Source organism: Garra rufa, chromosome 15, assembly GCF_049309525.1.
Source record: "Garra rufa chromosome 15, GarRuf1.0, whole genome shotgun sequence".
In the NCBI taxonomy this organism is placed as follows: domain Eukaryota; kingdom Metazoa; phylum Chordata; class Actinopteri; order Cypriniformes; family Cyprinidae; genus Garra; species Garra rufa.
The window spans coordinates 42,012,737-42,028,274 of NC_133375.1; the positions used below are offsets into that span (position 1 = coordinate 42,012,737).

The 15,538-nt window shown below is 32.8% G+C and overlaps 1 protein-coding gene across 1 annotated transcript in view; it reads left to right on the forward strand.

Moving 5' to 3' along the window:
* The window catches only part of plat (plasminogen activator, tissue), a 30,780-nt gene that overhangs the window by 854 nt on the left and 14,388 nt on the right, over window positions 1-15,538 (forward strand). The window contains exons 2-8 of the mRNA XM_073819297.1: window positions 6,202-6,295; window positions 6,932-6,974; window positions 10,276-10,410; window positions 10,983-11,093; window positions 14,520-14,694; window positions 14,868-14,959; window positions 15,046-15,220. Coding sequence (XP_073675398.1) covers window positions 6,230-6,295; window positions 6,932-6,974; window positions 10,276-10,410; window positions 10,983-11,093; window positions 14,520-14,694; window positions 14,868-14,959; window positions 15,046-15,220 — 797 coding nt within the window. The 5' untranslated portion in view covers window positions 6,202-6,229. The remainder of the gene's footprint in view (window positions 1-6,201; window positions 6,296-6,931; window positions 6,975-10,275; window positions 10,411-10,982; window positions 11,094-14,519; window positions 14,695-14,867; window positions 14,960-15,045; window positions 15,221-15,538) is intronic.

Below are 15,538 nucleotides of genomic sequence, written 5' to 3' on the forward strand. Positions count from 1 at the left end.
AGGGTGGTTTATTTATTATAAATACTGTTTTGACTTAAGTGTGGATCATATTTATCATGTCATATATCGTAAAACTATCATGTCATAATTTAGGTTACCTACCTGTTTAGACCTAGAGATAGATAAATGAACAATGTTCACACCATTTAATGTAGAGGGTCGTGTAAATGACAGTTGTTTAAACAGCTATTTATGCATGATGAATAAAATTGTATTATGTTCAGTTTTTTACTCAGTTGTAATGATATTTTTAAATAATATTTGACATGCTATGATAACTAAATCTAGTGTGAAAACAAATCATTCTTGTAAACTAAAAATAGTTGTTGAATCAAGTCTATTTGTACCTGATTTAAACTTTAAAGTGACTAATGATGACGCAACTCAGTATAGTCAGGTTGATCTGGTTTGGCTTGAATAAAACCTCTTCATTTAGGTTTAACCTCAAGAAGCACTTTGTATTTTTACTGTACACTCTTTTTAAAAAAGTTATTTTATTGCGTCAGTGGTTCTATGAAGAACCTTGAACATCCATGGAACCTTTCAAATGCAGAAAAGGTTCTTGAGGGTTTTTTTAAATGTTCTTCAAAATCTTTTAGGAACTGTTCACTGAAAGGTTCTTTGGGGAACCAAAAATGGTTCTTCTATGGAATCACTGCAAAAACGCCCTTTTGGAACCTTTATTTTTAAGAGTGTGTATGTATAAAATGCATATAGAAAGATCTGTGTTTGTGACCCGCATTCTCTAGTACTCTGCACTCATCAGACGTTCATCCAGCGCTTACAGTACTCAGACTATAATTCATGTTGGCTCCTTCAGACTCGCGTGACGTTGATTCTCAGGAATTCGTTATTCCCCTAGTAAAACTCTGCTGTGTGTAAATCCTCTCTTATCTGCAGAACTACTAAACGCCATGCTTGTACCGTGAACGTCCAGCACTGTGCGTCTAAAAACGCCATTCGCATGGGAAATACTGGGTGTCAGATACAAACAAATTACTAAATGAACCCATCAGACCAGATTGAGAGCAAACAGCCTCTGGCTTTAATTGAGATCAGGTTTATAGTGTATGTTTGCAGTCAGCACATTTACAGCACGCTCTAATGCATAAGCTCTGTGCTTCATAGACCCACTGCTGTGTTGGTGTGTCTTTGTTGGTTTAAGTCGGATTCCTTAAAGGCTGCTCATAACTCAGCAGGTCTGCTTGTGCTGACGTTAACATGTTGCTAGTTGTTTTTGCTTTAAATTGCATGCAGCTTCTCTTATCCTGCGCTCGTTCAGCCCTTGTATTTATCGAGGGCTTACAGATGGACAGATGCAGGACAGATAGACTGTGTGTGTCTCTCTTTCTCTCTGCGTGCGGTGACTCAGCTTCACTCCTTTACAAGCTTTTCGACTCACTCATCACGTTTGCAGTAATCTATTCCTCGATTCTTCCCTCCCACATGTCTTTCTGTCTGCTGGACAATGGCGCACTGTTCTGCCTTTGGGGCCTAAAGTAAGGATCGGATTTCACACACAAACACAAACTGTGTGTGTGGATATCAAATGTTGCATGTTTTTACTTTGCAACAGTGCAACAACTCAGTGTTTTCCGGTTAAAACACCCTAAAAACAAGATTAGAGAGTTGAAACTAGCACAAGATATTAAGACTTGAATATAGGTGTGATTTGAAGATTTGTACCACCTGTTTTCACATTCAAGATGCATCAGCTTAAGTTTTTATATCTTGTGTAGTGTTAACTCTCACATGAATGTGCCTTGTTTTGAGGAAGTTTCGAAACTAAAAATAGCTTGAGGTTGAAGTTTAAAGACGAAAATACTCTAAGTTTGAAACTTGAGAACTTTGAAGACAAGTTTTAGGTTGCATAAGTTTGCATTTAGAAAAACTCTTACATTTGAGGCTGAAGTTTATAAACAAATATACTCACGTTTGCAGTTGAAAGAGTCTAAATACTGTTACATTTTGAGGTTGAATAAGTTTCAAGACTAAAAATACTCACGTTTGAAACAAGTTTGAGGTTGAAGAGGTTAAAAAAATATTCTTAAAATTGAGGTTGACGTATAAATACAATATACTCTCAAGTTTGCGGTTTAAAAAGTTAAAAAATACTCTTAAGGTTGAGGTTGATGTTTAAAAACAAAATACTCTTAAGTTTTAAGTTGGAGAACTTTGCAGTAAAATACTCTTACATTTGAGGCTGAAGTTTTTAGGACTAAAAATACTCAAGTTTGAGGGTGAAAAGGTTTGTGGACTAAAATAGTCTTAAGGTTGAATTGGAAGAAGTTCAAAAGGCTAAAAATACTCAAGTTTGAAGCTTAAGAAGTTAAATATAAGAAACTAAATATAATCTTAAGATTGAGGTTGATGTTTATAGACAAAATACTCTTAAGTTTAAAGTTGGAGAAGTTTGCAGTAAAATACTCTTACATTTGAGGCTGGAGTTTGTAGACAAATACTCACGTTTGCAGTTGAAGAAGTTTGTAGACTAAAATACTTTTGAGTTTCAAGTCTAAAAATACTCAAGTTTGCGGTTGAAAAAGCTTGTAGACTTCTCTTAAGGTTGAGATTGGAGAAGTTTAAAGACTAAAAATACTCAAGTTTGCAACTGAAGACATTTGTGGACTATACTCTTAAAGTTGAGTTTGAAGGAGTTTAAAGACTAAAAATACTCAAGTTTGATAATGAAGAAGTTTGTAGACTATGCTCTTAAGGTTGAGTTTGAAAGAGTTTAAAGACTAAAAATACTCAAGTTTGCAACTGAAAACATTTGTGGACTATACTCTTAAAGTTGAGTTTGAAGGAGTTTAAAGACTAAAAATACTCAAGTTTGAATTTGAAGACGTTTGCAGACTATACTCTTAAAGTTGAGTTTAAAGAAGTTTAAGGACAAAAGAATACTCAAGTATGAGGCTGAAGACATTTGTAGAGTAAATAATCTGAAGGTTGAGTTTGAACAAGTTTAAAGACTAAAAATACTCAAGTTTGAAGCTTAAGAAGTTAAATATAAGAAACTAAATATAATCTTAAGATTGAGGTTGATATTTATAGACGAAATACTCTTAAGTTTAAAGTTGGAGAGGTTTGCAGTAAAATACTCTTACATTTGAGGCTGGAGTTTTTAGGGCTAAAAATACTCAAGTTTGAGGGTGAAGAAGTTTGTGGACTAAAATACTATTGAGTTTCAAGTCTAAAAATACTCAAGTTTGCGGTTGAAAAAGCTTGTAGACTACTCTTAAGGTTGAGATTGGAGAAGTTTAAAGACTAAAAATACTCAAGTTTGCAACTGAAGACATTTGTGGACTATACTCTTAAAGTTGAGTTTGAAGGAGTTTAAAGACTAAAAATACTCAAGTTTGATAATGAAGAAGTTTGTAGACTATGCTCTTAAGGTTGAGTTTGAAGGAGTTTAAAGACTAAAAATACTCAAGTTTGAATTTGAAGACGTTTGCAGACTATACTCTTAAAGTTGAGTTTAAAGAAGTTTAAGGAAAAAAGAATACTCAAGTATGAGGTTGAAGACATTTGTAGAGTAAATAATCTGAAGGTTGAGTTTGAACAAGTTTAAAGACTAAAAATACTCAAGTTTGAAGCTTAAGAAGTTAAATATAAGAAACTAAATATAATCTTAAGATTGAGGTTGATATTTATAGACAAAATACTCTTAAGTTTAAAGTTGGAGAGGTTTGCAGTAAAATACTCTTACATTTGAGGCTGGAGTTTATAGACAAATATACTCACGTTTGCAGTTGAAGAAGTTTGTAGACTAAAATACTTTTGAGTTTGAAGAAGTTTGAAGTCTAAAAATACTCAAGTTTGCGGTTGAAAAAGTTTGTAGACTACTCTTAAGGTTGAGATTGGAGAAGTTTAAAGACTAAAAATACTCAAGTTTGATAATGAAGAAGTTTGTAGACTATGCTCTTAAGGTTGAGTTTGAAGGAGTTTAAAGACTAAAAATACTCAAGTTTGCAACTGAAAACATTTGTGGACTATATTCTTAAGGCTGAGTTTGAAATACTCAAGTTTGAGGTTAAAGAGTTTGTAGACTAAAATACTCTGAAGGTTGAGTTTGAAGAAGTTTAAAGACTAAAAATACTCAAGTTTGATAATGAAGAAGTTTGTAGACTATGCTCTTAAGGTTGAGTTTGAAAGAGTTTAAAGACTAAAAATACTCAAGTTTGAATTTGAAGACGTTTGCAGACTATACTCTTAAAGTTGAGTTTAAAGAAGTTTAAGGACAAAAGAATACTCAAGTATGAGGTTGAAGACATTTGTAGAGTAAATAATCTGAAGGTTGAGTTTGAACAAGTTTAAAGGCTAAAAATACTCAAGTTTGAAGCTGAAGAAGTGTATAGACAAAATACTCTCAAGTTTGAGGTTGTTGCCGGTCTGTGGTTTTGTATACTTGTGAGTCAGAAAGAGAGAGTTCATACTGACTCATGAGAGCTGCTACACATTGTGAATGAGGTCAAAGAATAAGGATACCAAGAGAAGAGAATGGAAGGAAAAGGAATTGAGGGGGGATAGAAAAGGGACAAAGACAAAAGGGGAAGGTTTTACAGCAGTGTCATTCTGCAGATGCTCTGGTCAGACAGATCCGCTTGTGTTGCTTCTGTTGAGTCTGTGTGTGTTGTGGAAGGGCTTCTGTCTCTCTCGTGTGTGTGTGTGTGTGTGTGTCTCATGTCAGCTGGGTCCATATGTTTCCTGCACAACATGGTCGCTGTAACGTCTCACGCCCATAATGAACATGAAACTAACCACTGCATTATATGTACATGAGCGCTGACTTTATATGCACGTGTTTTTTTTTTGTTTGCATTGAACGCCAACTTAGTGGTAGATGTGTTTATTCTGACAAATAAACAGATCCAAGTGACTCAGCCATTGACATACAAAGATCTTGGAAAAATGTGATGAGAAATGAAACTCTAGTGAAGATGCATGTGAGATTACAAGGGGATTTTTCTTTGGAGAAACATCTGAGATGGATTTAGATTCACAATTGCATTTAGGAGAAGCAGTTGAAATCCCAGAGGTGTGTTTCTGTTATTCACACCTCAGGGATTTTCCATTTTAATCCGTCATGAGTAATAATCGTTAAAAATGTATAACCGTTGCACTGAGGAGTGCTGGATAAACTGGTTAGATTGTAATATAGCAGACACAGGGTGTATTCTTCTGTCCTTTCGTTTTGAGATTTTGCTTTTGAAATGTTGAAGGACATTACATCCAAAAATATATTACTAATAAATAGTTAATATCAGAAACACTTTCTTGTTTTCGGGAAGTCACTCACAAATATCATCATCTGTGTTTATAAGGCACTGCAACCAACAGGAAGTGACCCATAAACTTCCTATTCCGGCTTCATCAAACACACACACACACACACACACACACACACACACACACACACACACACACACACACACACATGTTGGGTTTACATGTTTTATGGGGACATTCCATAGGCGTAATGGTTTTTATACTGTACAAACCGTATTTTCTATCGCCCTACACCTACCCTATACCTAAACCTAGCCCTCACAGGAGATTGTGCAAACTTTTACTTCCTCAAAAAAACTCATTGTGCATGACTTATAAACCTGTTTCCTCATGGGGACCTGAGAAATGTCCATTTGGTCCCCACAACGTGATGAATACCAGGTACACACACACACACACAAAGTGGGCCAAAGAAAGTTTAACCAACATTATATGTGTCTGTGTGATGTGGGGCTTCATGACTAATTTCTTTTCAGAAGCAGAAAGTCTTTTCTCTGTTCTGTGGTCTTGTTAAAGTCTCTGTTCCATACGGAGCGTTCACAATGTCAGACAAAAGAAAAAAACAGATGATAAAGGCATTAAATCCTTTCTTTATTTAGACTAAAATGCCCACACATTACCACAAAACTTTGTTTGCAAAGTGGAAACAGATTGTCATTGCCTTTCTGCTGATGCCATGGCACATTTTTGTGTTTTTTTTTTTTGAGCCAGTGTTATGTTAGTATCACTTTATAGTCTTTTATTTTTATATTTTCCAATTTAATTTGTAGTTAATGGTTTAGTACTTATGTTGTTTTTGTCATTTGTAATGAAATGTAATTTCGTGTCTCGTTAAGCTATATGTACAAGCAGCATCTGACTAATAACATTGTCCAATGAAATGTGTAACAAACCTTTCTGTTTGCTTTGCAGGAGTTTACAGAGAAACATCCAGGACAACATGAATTTATTACTAAACCTGCTGCTGCTGCTGCATCTTGCTTTCTGCTGTGCTGCAGATTCAACAGTAAGTGTGTGTGTGTGTGTGTGTGTGTGTGTGTGTGTGTGAGAGAGAGAGAGAGAGAGAGAGAGTATGGCAAGCAGTTGTAGCCTAAAATATACTAAGCATTACTCGTCGTAATTCAATTTCTAGTAACAATTCCAATTAGAGAGCTCTACAAATTAATTTTTACTAGTCATATGTCTCCATTGACTTCCATTCATTTTTAACTACAGAGCTCTACAATTGAATTATTATTAGTAATAATTCAAATTAAAGAGGAAAAATTCTAAAACTAGTAGCAATTCAGATTAGAGAACTTTCTAATTTAATTATTACTAGTAAAAGTGCAATTATAGAGCTCTATAATTCAATTTTTACAAGTAAAAAAAACACATTAAATATATTTTTAATTGCAGAGCTCTCTAATTGAATTACCAAGCTCTCTAATTCAGTTCTTAATAGTAAGAATTGAATTAGAGCTCTCTAATTAGAATTGTTACTAGTAGGAATTGAATTAGAGAGCCCTCGAATTGAATTGTTACTAGTAAAAATGCAATTACGACAAGTAGCGCATAGTATATTTTAGGATAAAGCGGCTTGCCATAAAAGAGAGATGTTAATGGATGATATCTGGATTGAACAACTCTGAATCTTTGACAGGTGGTGAAGATCAGACAGAAGAGAGGCACACGCACATATAAAGGTGAGTTTTATTCTGACTTCTTAATTTAATCTCTGGCTATGTTGCATGTACTGCATGGTATTTTTTGCAGTATGTAGTCTGTGCATTATGTTGAATTGCTATAAGCATGGAATACAACAGTAACAAACTCACAAAACCAGCTAAATACTTATCACTGGTGTAACATGTAAATAAATACATGTACCAAAAACCAGTCTTAAGTAGCACATGTATATTTGTAGCAATAGCCAACAATACATTGTATGGGTCAAAATCATTAGGATTTTAAGTAAAGATCATGTTCCATGAAGATATTTTGTAAACTTTTTACCGTATATATTATAAAACTTAATTTTTGATTAGTAATATGCATTGCCAAGAACTTCATTTGGACAACTTTTTAAGTGATTGTTTCAATATTTAGATTTTTTTTGCACCCTCAGATTCCTAAATAGTTTCTAAATAGTTGTATCTCAGCCAAATATTGTCCTATCCTATCAAACCATACATCAATGGAAAGCTTATTTATTATTTATAAATCTCAATTTCAAATTGACCCTTATAACTGGTTTTGTGGTCCAGGGTCACAAATAGATAAATACCCTAGTTATTTATCTTATTTGCTAAATTTAACTTAAATGTGACATTGGACCATAAAACCAGTTATAAGGGTCAATTTGAAATTTATATTTTTGCTCTGTTTTTCTCATTGCTATGAACTTCATTTGGATATTTTTAAAAGATATATTCTTAGTATTTAGGTTTTTTTGCACCCTCAGATTCCAGATTTTCAAAAGGTTATATCTCTGCTTTATGTCCTATCTATCCTAACAAACCATACATAAATGGAAAGCTTATTTATTCAGTTTTTGATAATGTATAAAGCTCAATTAAAAAAAAAAAAAAAAAAAAAAAAAAAGACCCTTATGACTAATTTTGTGGTATTTCGATCATTTTCTGATTCGGGCCGCTGTCAACATGCCGGACAGTAGCGAAAACTATGAGAGAAAACTTTGTCCAATCAGAATTTGTTTCGCCCCTTTGAGTTTGATTGACACGTTGATCAGCCAATCATATTGTTATACTTGTACTTAGTGGGTGGAGTTTTTCCATTACGCAATCGCTAGTTTAGTTTGACTGAAAACGGTTTATTTTTACTTCAAATAGTCATTGGTAAGTAATTTTATAGTGTTTACGACGGATTTCCTGAACTCTAATCAAGGCTGGCTTAAGCATTTAGAATCATTATCATGTTTGTCAGTACCGTTTGTGTCTAAAAATATCAACAGCTTGTTTTGACTAACGCTAAGTTAACTTAACGTTACTAACCTAACGTTCAGTAGCATAACGGTACATTAAAAACAGCTGTGTTATTGTGTAATAAGCTATTATGGCTTTTCTAATAACTAGCTTTACCAACCCTGACTGAGTCAGATTCATTTTTCTTGTGAATCGATTCATAAGTAGCAATGAAAAGTCCAATTCATTAGTGATTCGGTTCGTTCGAGTCGTTTGTGTAAATGGACATATTCAGAATCGATTCGAATCCCAGAATGTTTTTAAAACGGTTAAATGTGACCCTGGACCACAAAACCAGTCATCTGAAATATGAATGAATGAGCTTTCAATTGATATTTGGTTTGTTAGGATAGGACAATATTTGGCTGAGATACAACTATTAGAAAATATGAAATCTGAGGGTGAAAAAAACCCCCAAAATATTGCCTTTAAAGCTGTCCAAATGCATATTACTAATCAAAAATAAGGTTTTGATATATTTACGGTAGGAAATTTACAAAATATCTTCACGGAACACAATGTTTATCTTTACCTAATGATTTTGGCATAAAAGAAAAAGCGATAATTTTGACCCATACAATGTATTTTTGGTTACTGAAGACACATGTAAATTAAAATGTTTTTACACTGTTTGATACTGTCATCTTAATTGAGATTCATTCATTTATTCATACAGTTCTTGATATCAATATATCAGTTTTACTTATCATTTGACTCATATGACTTCCATAAGTATTTTTTAAGTTGATTCAAAATGAAATGTTTTTGTTTAATAGTAAGCTGTATTTTGTATACTGCAAAAAGTGTGTTAGTATGCCATACCCTCAGTATGCTGTTGTCCAATAGGGGGCACTATGTACACAGGAAAAACATACATGTGACATTCACATTCAAGACAAACACATCAAGACTGTCTTCTGCTCAGAACGCTGTCTTTCATTCAGTGACAGTGTTGCCAGATTGGGCGGGTTTTCGCCCGATTGGGCTTCTTTTGATCGGCTTGGACCGGAGAATAACGCATTGGGCGGGTAGACAAAATTTGGGCTGCTTTAAAAAACAAAAGCCGCCCAATCAGCTGCTTTTTTCTTCGCTTTTATCATTAGTCATTGTTATTTTAATACCTTCGAGCTCAAAGTATCACAGTAATATAATGTGTAGTGCAGTCATCAACTCATTTTTGCTTAACGCAACCCTTACTAGTTTAGTTTAACAGATACCTGTCAATCAATTTACGTCTTTAACATTAGTGAGATGTGATGACTTGTGAGTGACGGGGTTTTGGCCCTATAACGGGCAAGATTTTGAATATGCAGCTTATTCATTTATTCATTTTAAGTAATTGCGATGGCAAAGTGGCCTAAATATAGTTACACGATAAAAAGTCTAAGTGGATTACACGTGGTGAGAGATGAATAGAAGACTTCTAAATATAACTGAAATAAGAAAACGTGGGTGTGTGCATGAACGTAAATGCCAGCTACATTACATTTGTTTCTCATCACTTTATTGTGCACTTTTTGCACAGAAATTAGCATATTTTTACTGTGGACATTGAAAATGATGCTTGTGTTTTTCCAAGGGTTAAAGTCATCGGTTAATTTCCACTTTGAAAAGAAGACATTTTACGCATATTTTCGGACTGTTTTGATCCATATTCCTGTGAAATTGATTTATCTTTATTTTATTTTGTCATTATTCTTTTTTTAAAGAGATAAAAATGGTCCTTATCAACCTTGACATGGCAATAAAATTCTCATTATTTTGGCTGTTAAAATTTGGGCCGGTTTTTGTTGAAGTGGTCGGGTTTTGGTGAGCTTTTGGGCTGGAAATCGTCAACCCGATCTGGCAACACTGCTTTCATTCCAGACTAAAGCACCTTTTGTCCTTTGTTTGTTTCTGTCCTCTCTGTCCTTCCCCAGTCTGATGTGGAGAATAAGGCCTGAGTCATTTAATTTGCATCTACTCCTGACCACAACCATTATGTCTTAATTTCTGTGTCATTTTGTGTGTGTGTGTGATTCAGACTCTTGTGTGGACGCTAATTCGGCCGCAGTCAGAGACATTGGAGCAACGTGGCTGCGATGGAAGAATCAGAAAGTTGAATTCTGCCGCTGCGCCGTACGAGCAAGAGTACGCTGTCATGAGATACCAGTGACCAGTGAGTGATCACACACTCTGTCATAAGCTTTTTCGTAATAGGCTAACCTCTTTTAAAGAAAAATAAACATTTTATGTTTTATTTATTAAGTAACATATATAAAACGTATGTTATTTATTCCTTTTTTATGTGTGTTTGTGGATGAAAAGCACAGCATTTCTGCAAAAACCACCTACTTACATTCAAATCATTTACATTTGAGCTTAGAGTCACACATAGCATCTCCTCCCCATGAGTCACCCGCTCAAGCAGATCCAAACTATATTCTCATCCTGCGGTCACGGAAAAAATTACTGGAATTAAAAACACCTGTGATTTTGTGTTACGGCACAGTACGAACAGTATTTCGACGGGACCACAATTTATTGATGCTTTTGTTGTAAAAGTTGTTGTATTTCTAAATATAACATGATGTAATCATTATGCAAAACCACTTTACACCCAATTAATTACGAAGATTTTAGAAAGAGCAAAAATGTTCGTCGCACACCCAGAATAGCATTTTACTATAGAAACGTCAGGCTGAGCAATAAATGCCATTTATTACAGATTTTTATTATTCTGTTTTTCAGAATGTTTCGTGTCCAAGTGTTATAATGGAGGGACGTGTAAAGAAGCGGTTTACTCCAGTGACTTCATCTGCCAGTGTCCGCCTGGGTTTACAGGCACTCAGTGTGAAATCAGTAAGTCATCAGCACTTGATTTGGCAGCAAGTGCTTTTTTAATCACTTTGTTTAGAGGTTTTTAGTTATATTAAATTTACTTACATATATGTGACCCTGGACCACAAAACCAGTCATAAGGTTAAATTTTACAAAACTGAGATGTATACATCATATGAAAGCTCAATAAATAAGCTTTCTATTGATGTATGGTTTGTTAGGATAGGACAATATTTGGCCGAGATACATCTATTTGAAAATCTGGAATCTGAGGGTGCAAAAAAATCAAAATGCTGAGAAAATCACCTTTAAAGTTGTCCAAATTAAGTTCTTAACAATGCATATTACTAATCAAAAATTACATTTTGATATATTTATAGTAGGAATTTTACAAAAAATCTTCATGGAACATGATCTTTACTTAATTTCCTAATGATTTTTGGCATAAAAGAAAAATCAATCATTTTGACTCATACTATGTATTTTTGGCTATTGCTACAAATATACCCCAGCGACTTAAGACTGGTTTTGTGGTCCAGGGTCACATATTTAGTTTTTATTTTGTATTAGTTGCTAGTAAAAGTAATATAACTTGCTGTTTTTAGTGAGTTAGTATAACTATTATAGCTTACATTTTTTTAGTATTATTAATTGCTAGTATAATTAGTATATAACCTTTTAGTATTATTAGTTGCTAATGAAGTTAGTGTAACTAGTAAAACTTATTTTAGTATCATTACTTGCTAATACAAAATTGTGTAACTAGTAAAACTTACTATTTTTAGTGCATCATTACTTTCTAGTAAAATAAGCATAATTAGTATAACTTACTATAACTTATATAACTCACTATTGCTAATAGTATTGCTTGCTAGGAGAAAAATAAGTATAAGTAAAAAATAGTATAACAGTATTTTTTGAATTATTAGTTGCTAGTAAAATGAGCTTATTTAGTATAACACTTTTTAGCAGTATTATTTGCCAGTATAACTTACTATGCATTACCAATATTATTTGTATTAAAACGGATACAACTAGTATGACTTACTATTTTTAGGATTCTTAGTTAGAATAAATAGTATAACTTATTAACTTATGTTTTTTAGTATCGTTAGTTGCTAATATATTTAGTGTAACTAGTATGACTTACTATTTTAGTATCATTACTGGCTAGTAAACTTAGTGTAACTAGAAAAATACTTTTTAGTGTATCATTACTTGCTAGAAAAATAAGTGTAATTAGTATACCTTATTATATTTAGTATAATGAGTTCTAACATAATTTACTACTGTTAATAGTATTATTTGCTAGAAAAACTAGTATCATTAAGTATTTTTAGAATTATTAGTAGCTAGTATAACTAGTATGACTAACTATTTTTAGTCAATTGGTGTAACTAGTGTAACTTACTCTTTAGTATTATTAGTTAGAATAAATAGCATAACTTACTAACTTGTATTTTTAGTATCATCATTTATAGTTAATTTTGTGTAACTACGTAGTATAACTTACTATTTTAGTATCATTACTTGCTAGCTGTTATTAGTGTATCATTATTCGCTAGTAAAATAAGTGTAATTAGTATAACTTACCATATTTACTATCATGAGTTGCTAGAATAGTTAGTGTAATTAATATAACTTACTATTCTTAATAGTATTAGTTGCAAGAAAAACTAGTATAACTTAGTATTTTTGTAATTTTTAGTTGCTAGTATTACTAGTATAAATAGTGTGACTTACTATTTTTATTATTAGTTGCTAGTACATAAGTGTAACTAGTCTAACTTCTTTTAGTATTATTAGGTAGTATAACTAGTATAACTTACTAACTTATTACCTTTTTTAGTATCAGTACTTGCTCATAGATTTACTGTAACTAGTATAACTTACTGTTTAACTATCATTACTTGCTAGTAAAATTTGCGTAACTAGTAAAACCTACTATATTATATAGTACAATAAACGTAATTAGTTTAATTGACTAATTTTAGTATCTATATTTCTAGTAAAACTAGTGTAACTTAATATTTTTAGAATGATTCATTCCTAGTAAAATTAGTGTAATTAGTATAACTTACCATATTTACTATCATGAGTTGCTAGAATAATTAGTGTAATTAATATAACTTACTATTGTTAATAGTATTAGTTGCAAGAAAAACTAGTATAACTTAGTATTTTTGTAATTATTAGTTGCTAGTATTACTAGTATAAATAGAATGACTTACTATTTTTATTATTAGTTGCTAGTATATAAGTGTACCTAGTGTAACTTACTCCTTTTAGTATTATTAGGTAGTATAACTAGTATAACTTACTAACTTATTACCTTTTTTAGTATCAGTACTTGCTCATAGATTTACTGTAACTAGTATAACTTGCTGTTTAACTATCATTACTTGCTAATAAAATTTGCGTAACTAGTAAAACCTACTATATTATATAGTACAATAAACGTAATTATTTTAATTTACTAATTTTAGTATCTATATTTCTAGTAAAACTAGTGTAACTTAATATTTTTAGAATGATTCATTCCTAGTAAAATTAGTGTAATTAGTATAACTTACCATATTTACTATCATGAGTTGCTAGAATAATTAGTGTAATTAATATAACTTACTATTGTTAATAGGATTAGTTGCAAGAAAAACTAGTATAACTTAGTATTTTTGTAATTATTAGTTGCTAGTATTACTAGTATAAATAGTATGACTTACTATTTTTATTATTAGTTGCTAGTACATAAGTGTAACTAGTGTAACTTCTTTTAGTATTATTAGGTAGTATAACTAGTATAACTTACTAACTGATTACCTTTTTTAGTACCAGTACTTGCTCATAGATTTACTGTAACTAGTATAACTTACTGTTTGAGTATCATTACTTGTTAGTAAAATTAGCGTAACTAGTAAAACCTACTATATTATATAGTACAATAAACGTAATTATTTTAATTTACTAATTTTAGTATCTATATTTCTAGTAAAACTAGTGTAACTTAATATTTTTAGAATGATTCATTCCTAGTGAAATTATTGTAATTAGTATAGCATACTATTTTTAGTAGTATTAGTTGCCAGTGTAAGATTAGTTGCTAGTAAAGTTGATGTAACTAGTGTTAACTTGCTATTTTTAGTATTATTTGTTGCTAGTAAATTAGTATATCTAGTGTAACTTACTTTATTGATATTTTTTAGTTGCTGGTATAATTAGCGTTACTAGTATAACCTACTATTTTACTTTATTAGTTACTAGTAAAATTAGTATAACTAATGTAACTTGTTCTCTTTAGTATTATGAGTTGCAATCACCCTGGTTGAGATTCTCTTTTGGCTTATGCATGTGTAAATCATTCAACAAAAGCATGCAACAATTTATAATTGATAACATGAATGTTAGTAAAGTAGAATTTGATGGTATGTTTTCCTGTGTTTCTCTCAGACACAACTGAGCGATGTTCGCGAGGTCAGGGCTCGGGTTACCGTGGCACATGGAGCATGAGTACATCAGGACTGGAGTGCATTAACTGGAACTCCAGCTCACTCCGTGGGAAGAAATTCACCGCCAGGAGACCAGAGGCAAACACACTGGGATTGGGAAATCACAACTACTGCAGGTGCACATGCACTTTTTTCTCCAGGCTTTATTCATTAATACATTAAAGTTGAACATTGATGTCTTTTATCATATTGCTTCTCACCAAAAATGTACTTTTGTGCATTGAGCTCCATTTGGTTTTTGGTGAGTATATTAATAATACTCATGTCTGGGTTGTGTTTTATTCCTCAGGAATCCAGATGGAGACAGTAAACCCTGGTGTTATGTTTATAAGAAGGCTCAGATCTCATGGGAGTTCTGCTCTTTGCCGACCTGCTTAATCGGTACAAACACTAAAAACTCAACCACATGCACAGACAGACATAGATATCCATATCCATTAGTGTGTACTAATGTCATGTTGTTTCAGATCCCTATCTAGAGTGCACACGGGGATCAGGGCAGACCTACAGAGGGACGAAAGCAGTCACCCGCAGTGGTTTGAAGTGTTTATCGTGGGATGCACCCGCAGTGTCCCGTAAGATCTACAACGCGTGGAGGTCCGACGCCAGAGAGTTGGGCATCGCCAGCCACAACTTCTGCAGGTAAAGTTCATTATAAATTGATTTGAATTACAAATGGTTTCTTTATAAATCTGACACACGCTTTGTGAATATATAAAATCAAAAGTACCATTACTGCATCATAAAACCAATCACAACATTGCTTTAACCATAGTTAAAGGGATAGTTCACCCAGGGCATCCAAGATGTAGGTGACTTTGTTTCTTCAGTAGAACACAAACAAAGATTTTTAACGAAAACTGTTGCAGTCTGTCAGTCATATAATGGCAGTCAATGGATACCAAATCTTTAAGAGTGAAAAAAACACACACAGAAAAAACCAAATTAAGCCCTGCGGCT